Source organism: Herpailurus yagouaroundi, unplaced genomic scaffold (assembly GCF_014898765.1).
Source record: "Herpailurus yagouaroundi ecotype Mexico unplaced genomic scaffold, PumYag 140, whole genome shotgun sequence".
In the NCBI taxonomy this organism is placed as follows: domain Eukaryota; kingdom Metazoa; phylum Chordata; class Mammalia; order Carnivora; family Felidae; genus Herpailurus; species Herpailurus yagouaroundi.
Genome location: NW_024412395.1, coordinates 34,919,659 through 34,936,773, shown reverse-complemented (window position 1 = coordinate 34,936,773; position 17,115 = coordinate 34,919,659). Strand labels below are relative to the sequence as shown.

General features: G+C 39.4%; 1 protein-coding gene across 3 annotated transcripts in view; it reads left to right on the top strand.

The window, feature by feature from the left end:
- Window positions 1–2,903: 2,903 nt before the first annotated feature.
- The window catches only part of STAM2 (signal transducing adaptor molecule 2), a 52,208-nt gene continuing 37,996 nt past the window's right edge, over window positions 2,904–17,115 (top strand). For 2 of the 3 annotated variants that reach the window (XM_040475081.1, XM_040475080.1), the window contains exon 1: window positions 2,904–3,056. In XM_040475081.1, coding sequence (XP_040331015.1) covers window positions 3,017–3,056 — 40 coding nt within the window. In that variant the 5' untranslated portion in view covers window positions 2,904–3,016. The remainder of the gene's footprint in view (window positions 3,057–17,115) is intronic. The other variant, XM_040475082.1, reaches the window with a different exon arrangement.

The following is a 17,115-nucleotide window of genomic DNA, read 5'->3' as shown; positions in this document are numbered from 1 at the left end:
ATGAGCCAATGTTGGTTTCTTAGTTTTGACAAACGTATCATGGAACCATAAGATCTTAACAATAGGAGAAACAGGATGAGGGGTAAATGAGAACTCTCTATACTATCTTTGTAACTTTTTTGTAAATTTAAAATTATTCCAAAATAAAAAAAAAATTATTTTAAAAAATAACACAAACAAAATGCTTTGGAAATTCATGGAAAAGAATATACCATTCATCAGAGAAAGAGGGAGAGATTATCCAACTGAAACACGAAGAAAAAAATGAGGAGGGGGGATGAGAGTGCTTTATTTACTATAGCCAGAGGGACAGATGATAGTTTAAAAAAAAAAAAATTAAACTCAGGACCTGACTCTGAGAGTTACAGAATTTGGAAGAAGGTTGAATTCAGAAACTCACCGCATATCTCCTAAATTAAAGTCAGGGCTCCGAAGGGAGAAGACTGAGACCCTGACACCCTAAGACCTAGGATGGAGATACCTGGGTGGATACTCTTGAGAATTTTTAGTGGATAGATTTACCTCAGTCCTCTGGACTAGAGACACTCACCCTTGCTATAGAATAGTGACCTTGTTTTGAAGACCACACAGAAGTCTCACCTTATCAAGATGCCTTCCAAGATGTTAGATTCCCTTCTTGAGATTTGCCACAACCATCTCCAGTGTTTCTAGACCAGTAACTAGGGTCAGCTCTCATTATGGTCTTACTGGGGAAGCACTGTCCCTGTTTTGAAAGAAAAAAGATTCTTCACCAAACATTTACTGGCAGAACTGGAAGAACACACATGGCTGGGGATGGATCTTGGTATATGCTCAGGGAAAGTGGTCTGAGGTCAGGATATTATATATTTGTTGAGCGTAAACCCAAAATAACCAAGAAAACTAAAGAACTGAATTGAACTGAAATTCATAAGATCATTTTCTGTTATCAGGGAGCCCCTGTTAGGGGCCTCAAAAGAGGTTGCATTATAGAAAAATGAAAAAGTTGCATTTCTTTACACACCAGAATTTGTGAGCAGTCACTGACATATCTTTTAATTCCTCAATAACTTCATTGGGTGAAGTAGCAACAGACAATCTTTGTATCCTCTCGTTTCTAACAGAGTCTGGCTCTTAGTGACCATTAGGAAATTTGTTAATTGGAGGAACTCACGAAGAGACTGAGGACACCCAGAGAAAGATAAATCCCTATAGATTCTTGGGTATGCTTGCTCTTAAAGATGCAGAGGACTGTCTTTAAAATGTTAATGCTTTCCACTGCTAATCCTCAGCCCTGTGCTCCTTCCTGTCTCAACACGAGCTCCTCTACAGTACCTCTTCTAATGGCTTTCAAGTGCTGCCATAGCCTCCGAAACTGTTCTGCCAGGGTCTGCTTCTTCAAATACATCATGCATGCTGATGTCAGATTACTATCCAGGAACTCTTTCTCGCATGTTACTCTGCTGCTCAAAATCATTAAATGAGTATTTAGTGTCTTATATGCTAAAATTAAAATCTTAGCTTCTTTAAGGCTCTTACCAATCTATTTCCTCTTTACCTAGTTTTCCCTTCCAACCCTAAGTCTTAATCCTAGACAAATCCATCTACAGTCTCCAAACATATCTTTAATATCCTAAGTTCAGTTTTTGAAAACCAGCACAAATGTTTATTTGTGCACCTATCTTTATAGTATATGCAACCACTGTTCTGAAGTATTCCATGTGCAAGGGTTCACTCTTCTATACATCTTCTTTATACTAAAGGTTGTAAAATGGTTTTGTTTAACCCATTGTTAAAATGTGAAAGTAATTCTAAACATTTTAAAATCATTTAAGTTCTAGTGGGGCCCACACTGCAACAAATGGCTAAAGTTCACTAGAAGCTGCCATCTTTAGATATGTACTGTTCAGTTGGATAGTCACAATTACATTCGAAAAGTACTTTTTGAGCACCCATTACTTGCCAGACACTGTATTGGATGCTGGGGATAATGCAATCAACAAAACTGGTAACGGAGTTTGTATTCTAAAGAGGAGAGACAGAAAACATAGTAATTACGTAAATTATTAGAAAGTGATAAATGCTACAGAGAAAGAAAGCAGGGGTACGAGGGATAGGGAGCGTGTGGTTGGGAAGCATGCTTGCACTTTTACATTCATCTAAGTATCTGGCTGGCTCCTATGGATATTTGAGTTTGTGACCCCTCTATTAGGATCGTAATATACGGTCTTGTGTAAGCTATACACTGGCCCTACAAAACTGTCTGCAACTTGAAAACAGGGAGTGTGTGCCTCATTCGTCTTTGGATTCCCAGAGTCAAGGAGTGTGATCACGTGTTCAGAGAACACGATGGAAAGCGAAAAGTTAGGGAGTCCCCCACAGAGCCATAGGTCCACCACCAATTTCCAGGAGGGTTATTCCAGCAGGGATTAGGCGCGGAGGCTCCATCCATTTCCAGGGCAACGGGACTGTGACGCGAACGCAGCCACTGGTCCGCCCTCCAGGGACTAGGCTGCAGTTTAGGAACGAATTAAATTAGCGAGAACTAGAGACTCCAAAGGCGGAAAATCCGGCAACACCGCGGCCCTCCGGGTGTCGCCGCACGCACAGCGGCTTCCGGGCCTCTAGGGTTGCCCAGTTCTAGGCGCGACAACTTCCGGCCCCGAAGGTCCCCTGCTCCGTGGCTTGCCGGGGTCCTAGCGATGGAGAGGTGGCCGCGGCGGCCGCCTGACCCCCCCCACGAACGTCTGGGACAGGGCTGCTGCCTCTTCCTGAGAGGCGGAGGCGACAGGTGCGCTGAAAGAATCCCCGCGCCGGCGGGACCTCGTTCCGGGAGGGGAGTTAGGCCGGAGCGAGGGGGTGGAGTGCGAATCGGCAGCTGGCCTGTCAGGCGGGGGCTGGACAGTGGCGGTGGCGGAAGTGCGAGGACGCGGTCGGAGCGGAGCCGTCTAGGAAGCGGCAGCCGCGGGTCACCCAGCTCGGAGCAGCCGCCGAGCCTCGGCCAGACCACAGCGTTTAGGGCTTGGGCACCGGCAAGATGTCTCTGTTCACTGCAAACCCCTTTGAGCAAGACGTGGGTAAGTGCTGGGCCCGCGCACAGGACGCTGTTTGTCGTGCTAGAAAGTGGGCGGTGGCGACTCCGAGGACTGGAAAGCCAAGCAAAGGGAGAGAAGGGGGCGGCGCCGCTGCCTAGTCGCGGGGACGTTTCAGTGGGGCTACCTTGGCGCGTCGCTGGCAGCCTGGAGAGTACCTCTTACCTGAGATTGGACACCCTGAAAAAGAGGTTATTTCCCTTTGCCAATCGCAGGAATAGGGAAGAGCCTGTGGCTCGCAGGGGACTGGACTAATTAAGCAATTGCGGAGTTTATGATACAAACTTCCTGCTCCCTCTATAGTTGGCTCATTACCGTTCCCCTCACCCCTCACCCCCGGCTTTGAGATGGTGCAGCGGTGGACAGACCCAGCTGTCTGAGGCAGCGCAACACTAGGGACCTCGACTTGCCTCCGTTCAGTAGGAGAAACCCATTTCACTTCACTTCACTCACATACAAACGCATCCAAGCTCTGATAGCATAGCTTCGGGATTTATTTACAATGCTTGGGAGTGTTACTCTCTATCCATGGACGGCGCAAGTGCTACGAGATGCTGTGTCTTAGGGTATGAAAAGGATAACACTAGAATGTCAAAACAGATCAGAACAACTACTATTTTATTTGTTGGAGTTGTAAGAGTGCTGCTGCTGTCTTTAGTGATTGTGGAATGAGAAAAACAGTAAAATAAACTGGCCACGTATACATTTCTGTAGCAGGAGTTAACAGAACCCTAGGTAGAGTTTTAGGACTTAGTGGAATGGAAAAACCCATGGCTGAAAATTGCCAGTCACATAGAATACAGCACATCAAAGCGGTGAGCCACCTTTTCAGTTACATTTTTCTAATGATGAGTAGACTTAATAGAAAGTGCCCTATTTTGGTGTGTTATGTGATTCCAAAAACATGTTCAAAAGTCAAATACAATGTATGTTAGAACCTTCTTCTATTCCTAGAGACCTAAAAAATTTATGATTATCTTTTGACCCTTATATAGTCTTCAACTATGTATTTCCATAATTTCTTTCAGCTTTTTTCTTGGTGGATTAACACAGGTGACTGGCATAAATCTAGGAAGCATCAGGTCGAGGCTCACAGGCTCTGCTTTTAGGAACACCTAAGGACGTCTTCTGTTGTTCCAGTGAGACCTCTCCTTTTTATTGCTGATTTGAAGACTTTCGTTTTGTCTTAGTGAAATCAAACAAGTCAAAATAGAATAAGACAAATTATTTTCTGACTTGAAAATCTGTAGAACTCTTTCTTCAAGGGAAATCTTTCCCGGAAGCCTATTGTTTTCTGTTTGAAAACTGGTAGAAGTGGACGGAGTTGCTCTGCCTGTTTTGCCTTCCTAACCCTTCCCCGAAGTGACTCTTGATGTCCCTGAATGTCTTAGTGGATCACAGTTTAATGCCCCTGTAGTAAAAGAGGCACTGCTGTTCAAACAAAAACCACTGCTGTGTAGAGATCATTTCATGGGCAGTGCCACCAACCAGAGCTTCAAGTCCTTGTTAGTTTAAGTATGATTGAAGTCACTGTCCAAAAGTCAGTTTGATAGTAAAAGCAAGTTGGATCAAGGCCCACCGCTAACTCCTGTTAGACAAATGAATGGAATTAGAAGAAAAAGTGGAATGAAATAGGAAGGAGTTTAAATTGCCCTTAACTCTGTATCACAGAAGAAAAGTTATATATCACATTTTTCAGAACTTAAATCTCTTTTAAATTTGAAATAGTTAAGTAATATAAGAAAGTTATTATTTAATGTAAAATGTCTACAGGAATATGTTCCTTTGCAATGTCATTGCCTTTTCACTTACCCTTTGTGATTCAGTCAGATTTTTTTGTCATTCTTTTGTTCATATTTATTTTCTTTGTCATTCTTTTGTTCACTTTTCATTCAACACACAGGCATTGAGTGATTACTGTGTTTCAGATTTGTGTTAAGTTCTGGGGACACAGAAATCCCTGCCCTCGAGGAACTCTCAGTCTAATGGAGGATACATACACATATAAAAAGATAATTGTCACATAGTGTGATAAATACAGTGCTAGAAATACACAAGATGCTTTACATTCCTTTTTTCTTTAAAAGTCAACTTCCCTGAAGAGACAGCAAGGACTTTTCAGGCACATGCTTTCTCTGTAAAGGTGTTGACATTATTCTCTCTCTCCCCCACTCCTTTCCTGACAGCAATTCTGCCTGCAGAATTGTATATGGTCATTTTATAATTAAGGGTTTTTAGAGATGAAACTACATTCCTTTTGTAGGTGCAGTTTCACTGGAGGTTGAGAATTCTTTCTGACATTATTCATGTGGGGAAGAAATTCTTTCCTCAGACCTTGAGAAAAAGCTGTAGTGGGTCAGAATGTCTACGAAGGCATTCATAAGTTGTTGATGGTAAATGACTTGTCAGATGGAAGCAGGCCAAAGCCTAGGAAGTAAGGATCTTTGGCAGGTTCCTATTTTTTTCTTGGAGTCAGATCCTGTAAACCCTGAAGGGTATGTTAGCTGTCGTAGCATTAGAGATCTTTAAATATTTTATTGGATTTCTTCAAATCTGCATTTATTTTTTGGTCCATAAAATTCCTTTGAAGCTGGGCTGAAGAAAAAAATATATCCACACACATGCCACCATCCTCCGTCACCCCCAAGGTGTGTAAGCGTTCTTGAGGTGGAGCCTGGTTGGGGCAGCCATTGTGAGGGAATTCCAAGGGGAGAGTGAAACATGAGGGACAGAACCACAGTAGGAGGATTGAGTGGTTAGTGTTAAAAAGGAAGATGTCATTTCCTTATATTTTGTACCAATTTTCTCAGTTTCCCTACATTGCTTCCCAAGTCAGGACGTCTGTTCTACTCTCCACGTCTGGTTCTTACTCGGACATCCTTTTTCTTGATACTCAAGCCAGACAACCTTTTTCTTTTTTTTTTTTTTTTTGCCATTCTTTGCCTTTGTACCATTTACTATTCAGTGGTAGCTTTTTTCTTTTCTTTTCTTTTTTTTGTCTTTACTTTTGAGAGAGAGAGAGAAAGAGAGAGAGAGAGGGAGGGAGGGAGGGAGGGAGGGGCAGAGAGAGAGGGAGACACAGAATCCGAAGCAAGCTCCAGGCTCTGAGCTGTCAGCACAGAGCCTACCGCAGGGCTCAAATTCACAAACCATGAGATCATGACCTGAGCCGAAGTCGGAGACTTAACCGACTGAGCCACCCAGGCACCCCACCTTTTTCTTTTTTCAACAACCTTGGTATTGCCTCCCTTACAGATACACTAACTTGTGTCTCACAAAGCTGAGCTCAAATTCTATCTCTGTAAAATGCTTCTGACACAGTGCATTGAAGGGCGAACTTTCATCTTAAAAGTAGACTTTTTTAAGTGACATTTGAATGCACATATTGCTGTTTCTTTCATTTGTGTTAGACGAGCTTGCCCATGAGGTAACTTGGGCTTTTGGTCATGGAATCTTCTCCAGTGACGTTTTATAAGAAATGCTTATAGGGGCATCTGGCTGGCTCAGTGGGTGGAGCATGCAACTCTTTATCTGGGGGTCCTGAGTTCAAGCCCCAGGTTGGGCATAGAGCTTACTTTAAAAAAAAAAAACAAAAAACAAAGAGGGTCGCCTGGGTGGGTCAGTCTGTTAAGCTTCTGACTTCACCTGATCTCACAGTGTGTGATTTCGAGCCAAGCGTTGGGCTCTGTGCTGATAGCTCAGAGCCTGTAGCCTGCTTCAGATTTTGTGTCTCCCTCTCTCTGACCCTCCCCTGGCTCACGCTCTGTCTCTCTCTCTCTCTCTCTCTCTCTCTCTCTCAAAAATAAACAAACATTAAAAAATTAAAAAAAAATGTTTACATAAAAAATGGATAGTATTCCTATAATACAATTTACTTAATATGTTCAAATTTATAACATTTACATACTTATTAACATACTTGCTTGAACACAATGAGGTTGCTGTGATCTTTGCAAAAACTTACAATTAAAAATTTTTTTGCTTATGGATGAGAATGGTAGCTTTAACAGCCAATTTCATTCTGTATTTTGCTTACAGTGTTAAGCTTTCAGATAGTTACAAATTTTAATTAATGTATTTTAACATAAAGTATAGGTTATGACATAAAGTCCTTTTCCTATCAGCCAACTCTGTCCAGCCTAATATTTTATACACTTTTTTTTTTTTTAAGAAAAATTCCTGATAGAGTTTAATTTCTCTGGTGTATTTAGTAGCTACCTGATCCAATTCTTTTTCCTTCCTTCTCAGAGTTAAACACTCCAAAAAGATATAATATACATACAAATATACTGTATGTATTTTATTTGTTTGTAAACTTTATAAAAAGTGTCATTCTTTGTTATTTGCATTTTGTGAATGCACCTCAGCATTTTTGTTGATTATTTCTGTTGATATTTATTGCTCTACTTCCATTAATTTTAATAGTTGTGTAATATTCCACTGTACAAATGTACCACATTATTTGTTCATTCTCCTATTAATGGACATGAAGTTTTTTCCATTTTTCCTATAGACAACAGTGCAGTAAAGGCTCTTACTCATGTTTTCTTGTTTACATGAGTGAGAGATTGTCTAGGGATTGTGTCTTGAAGGAGAATGCCTTAATTAAAGTTTAGATAGTGAAAACTTGCAAAATATTAGTGTAGAACTGCCTTTCCAAGTGCTTGTGGGAGATTTTACTCCCACCTGCAGTGGTAGTGAAGTTCGTTCTTGTTCCACATCATTACAAACACTGGGTATTGCCATATTTTTTAAAATTTATTCCCATTTGATAGGTGTGAAATAGGGTAGGCAGTGTTTTCATTTCATTTCAACTTCATTGTTAGTAAAGTTGAGCATCTTTTCATCTATTTCGTGGTTATTCTGTTTTCTATACATTATCTGCTTGTTACTTATTTTTCTGTTGGGTTATTTTTTCTTACTGAGTTTAGAGTTCCTTGTACATTCTCTCCTAATCTTTTGTTGGTTATGTCAGTTGCAGGTGTATATCTCAATTTGTTGTGTTTTATTTTCTGATGTCTTTTATTAAGAAAATCTAAGTTTAATTTAAAAAAAAATTTTTAATGTTTATTTATTATTGAGAGACAGAGAGAGACAGAGCATGAGAGGGGCAGAGAGAGAGGGAGACACAGAATCTGAAGCAGGCTCCAGGCTCTGAGCTGTCAGCACAGAGCCTGACGTGGGGCTTGAACTCACAAACTATGAGATGATGACCTGAGCTGAAGTCGGACGCTTAACCAACTGAGCCACCCAGGTGCCCTGAAAATCTAAGTTTTAATTTAGTGATACTGTCTGATTTCATTTTTCTTGTTTTTTAAATTTATTGTTGGGGTGCCTGGGTGGCTCAGTCGGTTAAGCGGCTGACTTCGGCTCAGGTCACGATCTCGCGATCCGTGAGCTCGAGCCCCGTGTTGGGCTCTGTGCTGACCGCTCGGAGCCTGGAGCCTGTTTCAGATTCTGTGTCTCCCTCTCTCTCTGACCCTCCCCTGTTCATGCTCTGTCTCTCTCTGTCTCAAAAATAAATAAACGTTGAAAAAAAAAATAAAAAAAAATTAAAAAAAATAAATTTATTGTTAATTTATTTTAATGTTTATTTATTTTTGAGAGAGAGAGTCAGAAAGAGTGCAAATGAGGGAGGGGCAGAGACAGAGGGAGACACAGAATCTGAAACAGGTTCTAGGCTCTGAGCTGTCAGCACAGTGCCCCAAGTGGGACTTGAACCCATGGAACCATGAGATCATGACCTGAGCTGAAGTGTGACACTAAGCCACCCAGGTGCCCTCATTTTTCTTATTTGAAGAAAGCCTTCTCAGGGCACCTGGCTGGCTCCATGGGTTAAGCGTGGAACGTCAGCTCAGGTCATGATCTCACGGTTCGTGGGTTCGAGCCCTGCATTGGGCTCTGTGCTGACAGCGCGGAGCCTGCTTCAGATCCTCTGTCTCCCTTTCTCTGCTTCTCCCCTGCTTGCTTTCTCTCTTTCTCTCCTTCTCTCTCAAAAATAAATAATAAACTTTACAAAAAAAAAGAAAGCCTTCTGTACCCTTAGGTTATAAGGATCTTCTCATATTTTTTCTGAAAGTTTAGAGTTTTGATTTTCATAGTTAGGTCTTTAATCCACCTGGACTTGATCTTTGCATAGGATCTGAGGAGGAATTTGGATAATCAGTCTATAGTAGGCAACAATCAGTTGTCTAATCACTACTTATTGCATTGTTTGTCCTTTCCCCATGACTTTGGAAACACTCTCTCCTTACAGTACATTTCCTTTTATGAAGTCTGTGTCTCTGCTTCCTGTCCTTCTACACTATTCTCTATCTATTCTGCACCAATACCACATTGAAATGCCAGTGGCCTTGGGCAAGTTCCTCTGTCTTAGCTGTTTTTGGCCTTTGTTCTTTCATTTGGGTTTATGATCAGAGTGGTGAAATCCTAAAAGGAAATTTCTTTTATGCTCTTAGAATTTAAGAGAAAAGGCATTATAATTTTTGTTTCATGTGAATTGATGATGTTGGTAATTAAAAATAGATGTTTTTATTCCTTACAATAATATTTAGTTCTAAGCTTTCTTAGATTGTAGTTTGAAAGTAAGGCAAGAGGGCAAGAGAATAATTTTTCTACAAGTGAATGAATATACAACATAATACCATAGAAGTGTTCTTAGGTGGATGTGTCTTGATGCCACTTTTTTTTTTGTTTGTTTGTTTAAATGAAAGAAACGTAAAGGTGTTTTGAGTGATAAAAGAGTAGACCTTATTTATAGTGTGTAGTATAGAATAACAAAGTCTGGTTACTCGACAACTGATAATTCTGAGCATCTGTCCCCTAAATATCAAAATAAAACTTAAGGATATGTATTTTTTTTCAAATTTATTTTTTTCCTTCCTTGGTTGCCTTTATCCCCAGATCTAGCCTTTTCCCTCCTGACTCCTTTTGGTTTTTCACTTTGTCTTTTACAAAGTTTTCAAAAATGTTTTTACCTATGGTCTTCTTTCCTATTTCAGATATCTGTCAATCAGCAATATTTGTCAATCCCCATTGCTGAGAATAGTTCTAGAAACCTGAGACATTTTGATGTTGCTCCTCTTTTTCTCGTATCCTTTCCTTTTTAGGGCTGAGTTTCACATTGGCTTATTGGCACCTTCAGTTTTCTTTTGGAGTAATAAATTTTGCTCCCATCTTTTAGACCACCCTTAACGTTATTTTTTTTAATGGGCGTATATCTGCTGGTGTCTGAAGGATAAGCACCTCTCCTACAACACCCTGTAAACCACTTCTGTTTCTTTACCATTGAGGCTTGCTTGTATCAGCCATCACTGTTCCGTTCAAGGAGGATTTTCTTTAGTTTCCTCTGGTTAAGGAATGTTGAAAACTGAAGATCCCATGAAGTACTTACAGTTCTGACTGACTTTCAGTGCATCCTCAGAAGTTGTATTTAATAGGTCTTTTATAAAAGTATGAAGAGAAATGAAAAATTGAAAATTTGTATTATGTGCAATATCCCTATTTAATAGGATTTTTAAATGATAATAATGATATAGGATGAAAAAAACTTGTTTGCTAGTGAAATTTTTATTGTATCTAAAAACTCTCAGACTCTGGTCAGTAAATATTCTTTTATGAAGCATTTATTAATTTTCACATGCAACATGATAATTGTAGTGGCTCAGAATTTAGTTCATTTGAACTAAAAGGGATTTTTTATTGTAATCTGACCAGCTTCTTTTGCTTTCATATGTCATGGGATGAATTATCTTAACATTCTTTTCTAAAAACTCTGCTTAAATCTAGCATAGACATGTTTTGGTTTTCCTAGTAGTGCTATGCCCTTGAGGGTGGAAGGGGAAGAACTTTTTTTTTTAACATTATTGCCTAATGAGGCTCTGTTGCTTTACTTGATAGTGAATAAATATTTAATTTGTATTTAGTTTAGGGATTGAACCTAAGAAGGTCAGTGTGACACAGATCAGACATTGTCCTCTGAAAATCAGTGTTTTGTTTTTTTTTTAATGTTTGTTTGTTTGTTTAGTTTTGAGAGAACATAAGCTGGGGAAGGGTAGAGAGGGGAGACAGAGGATCCAAAGCAGGCTCTGTGCTAACAGCAGTGAGCCCGATGTGGGGCTTGAACTCAGGAACCGCGAGAGCATGATCTGAGCCAAAGTCGGACACTCAACTGACTGAGCCACCCAGGTGCCCCACATAACATAGTCAGTATTCTGAAGCATGCCATTTATTTATTTTTAGCTCATATGACTTCAATTTCATGTCAGAAATTTGTAACTGGTGGTATACTTTAAGAATTTTAGCCATTCTAGTGTTACCTCACTATTGTATTAATATGCATTTATCTGATGACTATTGATGTTGGACACCTTTGAACATATTTATTTGAGGGGCACCTGGCTGGCTCAGTTGATGAAGCATACGATTGCTGATCTTGGAGTTGTGAGTTCAAGCCCCATGGTGAATGTAGAGCTTACTTAAAAAAATGAATGAATGAATAGCCTCTTTTTTGAAGTATCTGTTTAAGTGTTTCATCTACTTTTCACAACTCCTCTTTTAAGCATGGCAGCCATCTTAATTTCCATTTTACAAATAAGAACATGATTCAGATTTGTGTCTGAGCTGAGGTGACCTACCTAGAGACCTTAGGCTAGTAAGGTAGTTTCAGAGCTGGGTGTATAGAAGACAGGTCTTAAGTGTTTAATGGGTGATATGTGTACTTCACAGGTGCATACAGAGTATGCATGATGATTTCCTTAGTTTGCAGAGGTCATATGATCCCCTGTCCAGTCTAACTGCTTTTGATTCTCCTCTGCTTATGACGTTTTGGCTACTTCGGAGACTCATTTTTCCTTTTTTCCAGCTTGCACATGAGGTTTCCTGATAGGTCAATTACAATTATGCTTACTACCTTTCTGTTTTCTTCCTTTTTCCCTAATGTAAGTGTGTTTGTGGAAATGAGCATGCCCATTTTGTGGAGTTGGGAGGTGGTATGGGTCTCATCTGACAGGTTAGAGATGGGACCTTGGAAGTAATAGCCAGTCAGAAAGTGAACTTGCAGGAATATAAAGGTTGGTCTTAGACCTTTTGCCTTTAAAAAAAAATTTTTTTTTTTTTAATGTTTCATTTGGTTTTGAGAGAGAGACAGAGTGTGAGTGGGGAAAGGGCAGAGAGAGAGGGAGACAAAGGATCCGAAGCAGGGTCCCGACTCAGCTGTCAGCCCAGAGCCCGATGCTGGGCTCGAACCCATGAACTATGAAATCATGACCTGAGCCTAAGTCACATGCTTAACCAACTGAGCCACACAGGCGCCCAGACCTTTTGCCTTTTTTAACAGATGGTTTGTAATATTAGAAGGCAGTAAAAGGTGATTTTGATGTGGTTTTCCCCCTCCCTAACTTCCTTACGTGCCTAACTCACCTAACTCTTCCTAGTCCCCCCCAAAAATGTTAGTGGTAACACGTGAAATCAAAAGAGTGGCAGTCACTCTTCTAAGTATTCTACCAAAGCAAGAAGCTATAAATATATTGCATTTTTAGATGATGTGGCTGTAGATTAGATGATACTGGATGATCCTTTCCTTATAAATAAGACTTGAATTTGTGTTTGTCCTATTCAGTATGTTTAAAATATTCGTATATAGGGAAACCGAAAATTAACTTGTTGGGAAGAGCTACGTTAGCAGTTTTGAACAAAAATTGCACTCAAGAGGCAGTTTGTTTAATATTTACACTAGAGAGGATACTCTGAGCTAGACTTCCCAAATTGAAATCCCTGTTTTACTACTTACTAGTTGTGTGATCTTGTGTTACTTTTCTGTGTATGTTTCCTCATCTACAATATGGGGAATCCTTACTTTGTTGGATTGAAGTGTAACTGGTTTAGTATATGTAAAATGTTTTGAAGCTGTTACTTCTTAATTAAATTACCAGGGCGCCTAGGTGGCTCAGTGGGTTAAGCGCCCAACTTCAGCTCAGGTCATGATCTCATGAGGCTGTGGGCTCGAGCCCTACGTCAGGTTCTATGCTGACAGCTTACAGCATGGAGCCTGCTTCTGATTCTCTCTCTCTCTCTCTCTCTCTCTCTCTCTCTCTCTCTTTCCCCCCCCTCCCCTGCTTGTTCTCTGTCTCTCTCTCTCAAAAATAATAAACATTAAAAAAAATTATTACCTATCATTCAGCACTCAGAGTGGTAAGTAGGTTTTCATTTTAAAAGATAATGAACAGTGTATGTTTTTAAATGTTTATGTATTTTGAGAGAGAGCGAGTGAGCATGTTCGCTCACATGCAAGTGGGGGAAGGGCAGAGAGAGGGATGGAGAGGGAGAGAGAATCCCCAGCAGGCTTCATGCTGTCAGAACAGAGCCTAATGTGGAGCCTGATGTCAGGCTTTATCTCAGGAACCATGAGATCATGACCTGAGCTGATACCACGAGTGGGATGCTTAACTGATGGAGTCACTCCCCATGAACAGTGTATTTTAAGGTAAAATTTATATTACTGCTTTCCCCAGAGTAAACTGAAGATTTACAGCAATGAAATATACCCAAACAAATCAAGACATTAAATGAGGAGTAAATGAGAAAATGTATGTTAAACCCAAGTATTGTAGAATGCTAAGTATGGGTGTTATTGAAGTCAGAGAAAGAGGTGAAATATTTATAAACGTCAGGTTGAGGCTTTGGACATTTAAATATTTTTAGTGTAAATTTACACAAAAATTGTACGGTCTGGAAACTTAATAACAAGTGTATATTGTTATTTTAGTCATTAAGCATGTATGATTTATTTTATTTTTTAAAGTTTATTTACTTATTTTGAGAGGGAGAGAGTGCGAGCAGAGAAGGGGCAGAGAGAGAGATGGGGGGAGAGAGAATCCCAAGTAGCCTCTCAGCACAGAGCCTGACTCAGGGCTCAACCTCACAAACCATGAGATCATGACCTGAGCTGAGATGGAGTCGGATGCTTAACTGAGCCACCCAGGTGCCCCATGATTTATTTACAAACTAGAAAGAATTGGCTCTACTATATTTTCAGTAATTATTTAGTTCATAATGAATTGGTCCAAAGAAAGAACATGTTTATATCTTTAGTAAAAGCTGTCAGCTGTGGTTTCCTGTTACAAACCAAAAATGAATTCTATTCATTTACTTTCCATTTTCCAGTTTATTTTTGCTATTGAAAAAAAGTTTTTTCCAGTTTTCTCCTATTCTCCTACTACAATTTTAAGGTATAAAAATAATTAGTCTTTTTCTTACTAATACATAAAAAACAAATTTTGTCTACCTTCTAAGCATTGCTTTAGTTATGTCCCAAGATACTGATATGTCATATCCTATTTATAACAAGTTTTTGTATTGCTTTGTTACAGTCTTAATTATTTATATGCCTCATTGTTAATTTCCATCTGGTTGGGTATTACATTTGGTCTAATAAAAAAGCATTGTATTTGGAGAATATATTATGTATATTGTCCTAGATTATTTCTAGGTTTTGATAGTTCATGCACATTTGAGGAAAGATTTAAACTTGGCTTTCTTTAATGTACAGGTAGGCCTCACTTTACATAGTTCCAATATGCATGAATCTAGTTATCATGTTTAAGCTAAGTAACATCAAACACCAACAATAAGCCTTGTAATACTCTGAGCATAGAACCTAGCCAAGGCTGCATAGATTTTAACTGTACGACTATGAACTAATAATGGGTGTTTTCAACTACTAATTTGCAGTAATTGGTTACATAGCAAGTTTTAAAAAATCAATATATGGAGACTGTTCAGTTAAAAAATTTTTTTTTATTCTTCAAATTTGATAACTGCTATTGATTTTTCTTCACATTCACTGTTTCTGTGGTCTCCATTCTGCTTTTAAACCCATCTGGTGAATTTTTTGGTTGATATTGTACCGTTTAGTTCCACAAATTCAATTTTATAGTTTCCTTTTCCCTGCTGAGCACTCACCAGCCTTTGGTTTAAGTTCTTGGTAACACCTGCTTTAAAGTACTTTTTTCTTTTGCTATTTCTGATATTTCAGTTGTGTTATTATCTCTTTTTATTGATTACTTTTATCTTGATTATGGGATACTTTCTCGTATACTGGTAATTTTTTATATTATGCTGTTCACTATGATTATTCTTTGCAAGGAGGCTAGGTTATGTTGTCTTCCTTTAAAGAGTCCTGAGTTTTTTCTGTCAGGTAATTATGTTATTAGAGGATCGTTTTGGTTTTCTTTGTGTGACAGGTCTGTTTTGATATTGAATTAAATTATAGGGGGCCTTTATTCTCTTTTGGTGTTTCAGTTGAATGCCTGAAATATTCTCTGTACTCTAGTTGGGTGGAGTATTAGTCTGCTTGGGCTGCCATAACAAATTACCTTGGACTAGGTGAATTGAACAACAAATTTATTTTCTCACAGTTCTGGAAATTGGGAAGTCCAAGAGCAAGGTCCCAGCAGGGTTGGTGTCTGGTGAGGTGTCTCTACCCTTGGGTTGCAGATGGCTACCTTTTCATTGTGTGCTTGCATGACCTCTTCTTGGTGCATGTATGGAGAGAGAGAGAGATAGTGAGCTCTGTGTTCTCTTCTTATTAGGATACTAATCCTATTGGATCAAGATCCCATCCTTATGACCTCATTTAACCTTTAGAGGTTTATTCTCCAAATACAGCAACACTGTGGGTTAGGGCTTCAATATCTGAATTTTGTGGGAACACAAACAAGAACTGCAAAGACTCCCTGCACTGCACAGCCTTTCAGCCCCATAGTCGGTGATCTCTGCTAGACTTCTTAGAGACTCAAGTAGCCTAGCCCTTGACCGAGGACCCATGGTAAGTCCCTGTGCTCAGAAATTTGGTCTGTTGCTCTACTTGGGCTAGTTCTCCTTGTGTTGGGACAGGAAAGTATTCCCAGGCAAAAACTAGGGACATTATGGGGCTTACTTCACATTTCCCTTCCCTCAAAGATCTCAGACCTGCACTGCCTGTTATTCATTTCCTGAACACAATTGCATTATATATTGTGGCCTGTTTTGTTCTTGTTTTTGGTAGAATAGCAAATCTGATAGCGGACACTCTGCCATGGTTGGAGGCAGACCAGTCGTGAGTTTTTATTTGCAAACATAGTAGGAGGAACCTTATAAATCTCTTCTGAGCATTTTTCTTTTATATAGTTAAATTTTAAAAATTACAGGTAGAGCCTATTTCATTAAAAGTTTTCTGTGTAGGGGCGCCTGGGTGGCGCAGTCGGTTAAGCGTCCGACTTCAGCTCAGGTCACAATCTCGCGGTCCGTGAGTTCGAGCCCCGCGTCGGGCTCTGGGCTGATGGCTCAGAGCCTGGAGCCTGTTTCTGATTCTGTGTCTCCCTCTCTCTCTGCCCCTCCCCTGTTCATGCTCTGTCTCTCTGTCTCAAAAATAAATAAAACGTTAAAAAAAAAAATTAAAAAAAAAAGTTTTCTCGGTAGACTTGAATTCTTCTTAAATTTTTATGCTAAACACAATGCACTGTGTAGAGGGGGCGCCTTTTTGTTCTTTATAGGTATTGATGGAATATGATATTGTTAGAATCTTTCTGAAATATTTCAGGATATTTGAGGCTTTCTATATACAATAATCAAAACCTGGTGATGAAACATTATGACTTACACCCACCAAACCCTGGAAATTTAGAATTTAGGCCGCAGGAGGGCTTTTTAAACTCTCTCCCACTCTATGCATTTGACACAGGATAATGTGAAGTATGCCCCCAACACTGGGCAAAGTGACAGTGCTATAAAAGAATGGTTCCTTAATTATAATATTTAAAATTTTTTCCAGGAGTTTAAAATGCTCCTAAGTACATAATTTGACTGTTACTTAGTTCACTTGAAAAATGAAATCCTTTTTGGCAGACCATTATAAAGTCTTCAGATTTTATACTTTTTTAAAAAAGTGAGCCCTGTATTTGTAGACCATAAACTATGCTGGATAGAGTATTCAAATCAGGATTTTTGCATTTTCTATAAAAATAAAATAAAAAACACTGTTTAGATATACTTAAAATTGTTGGAA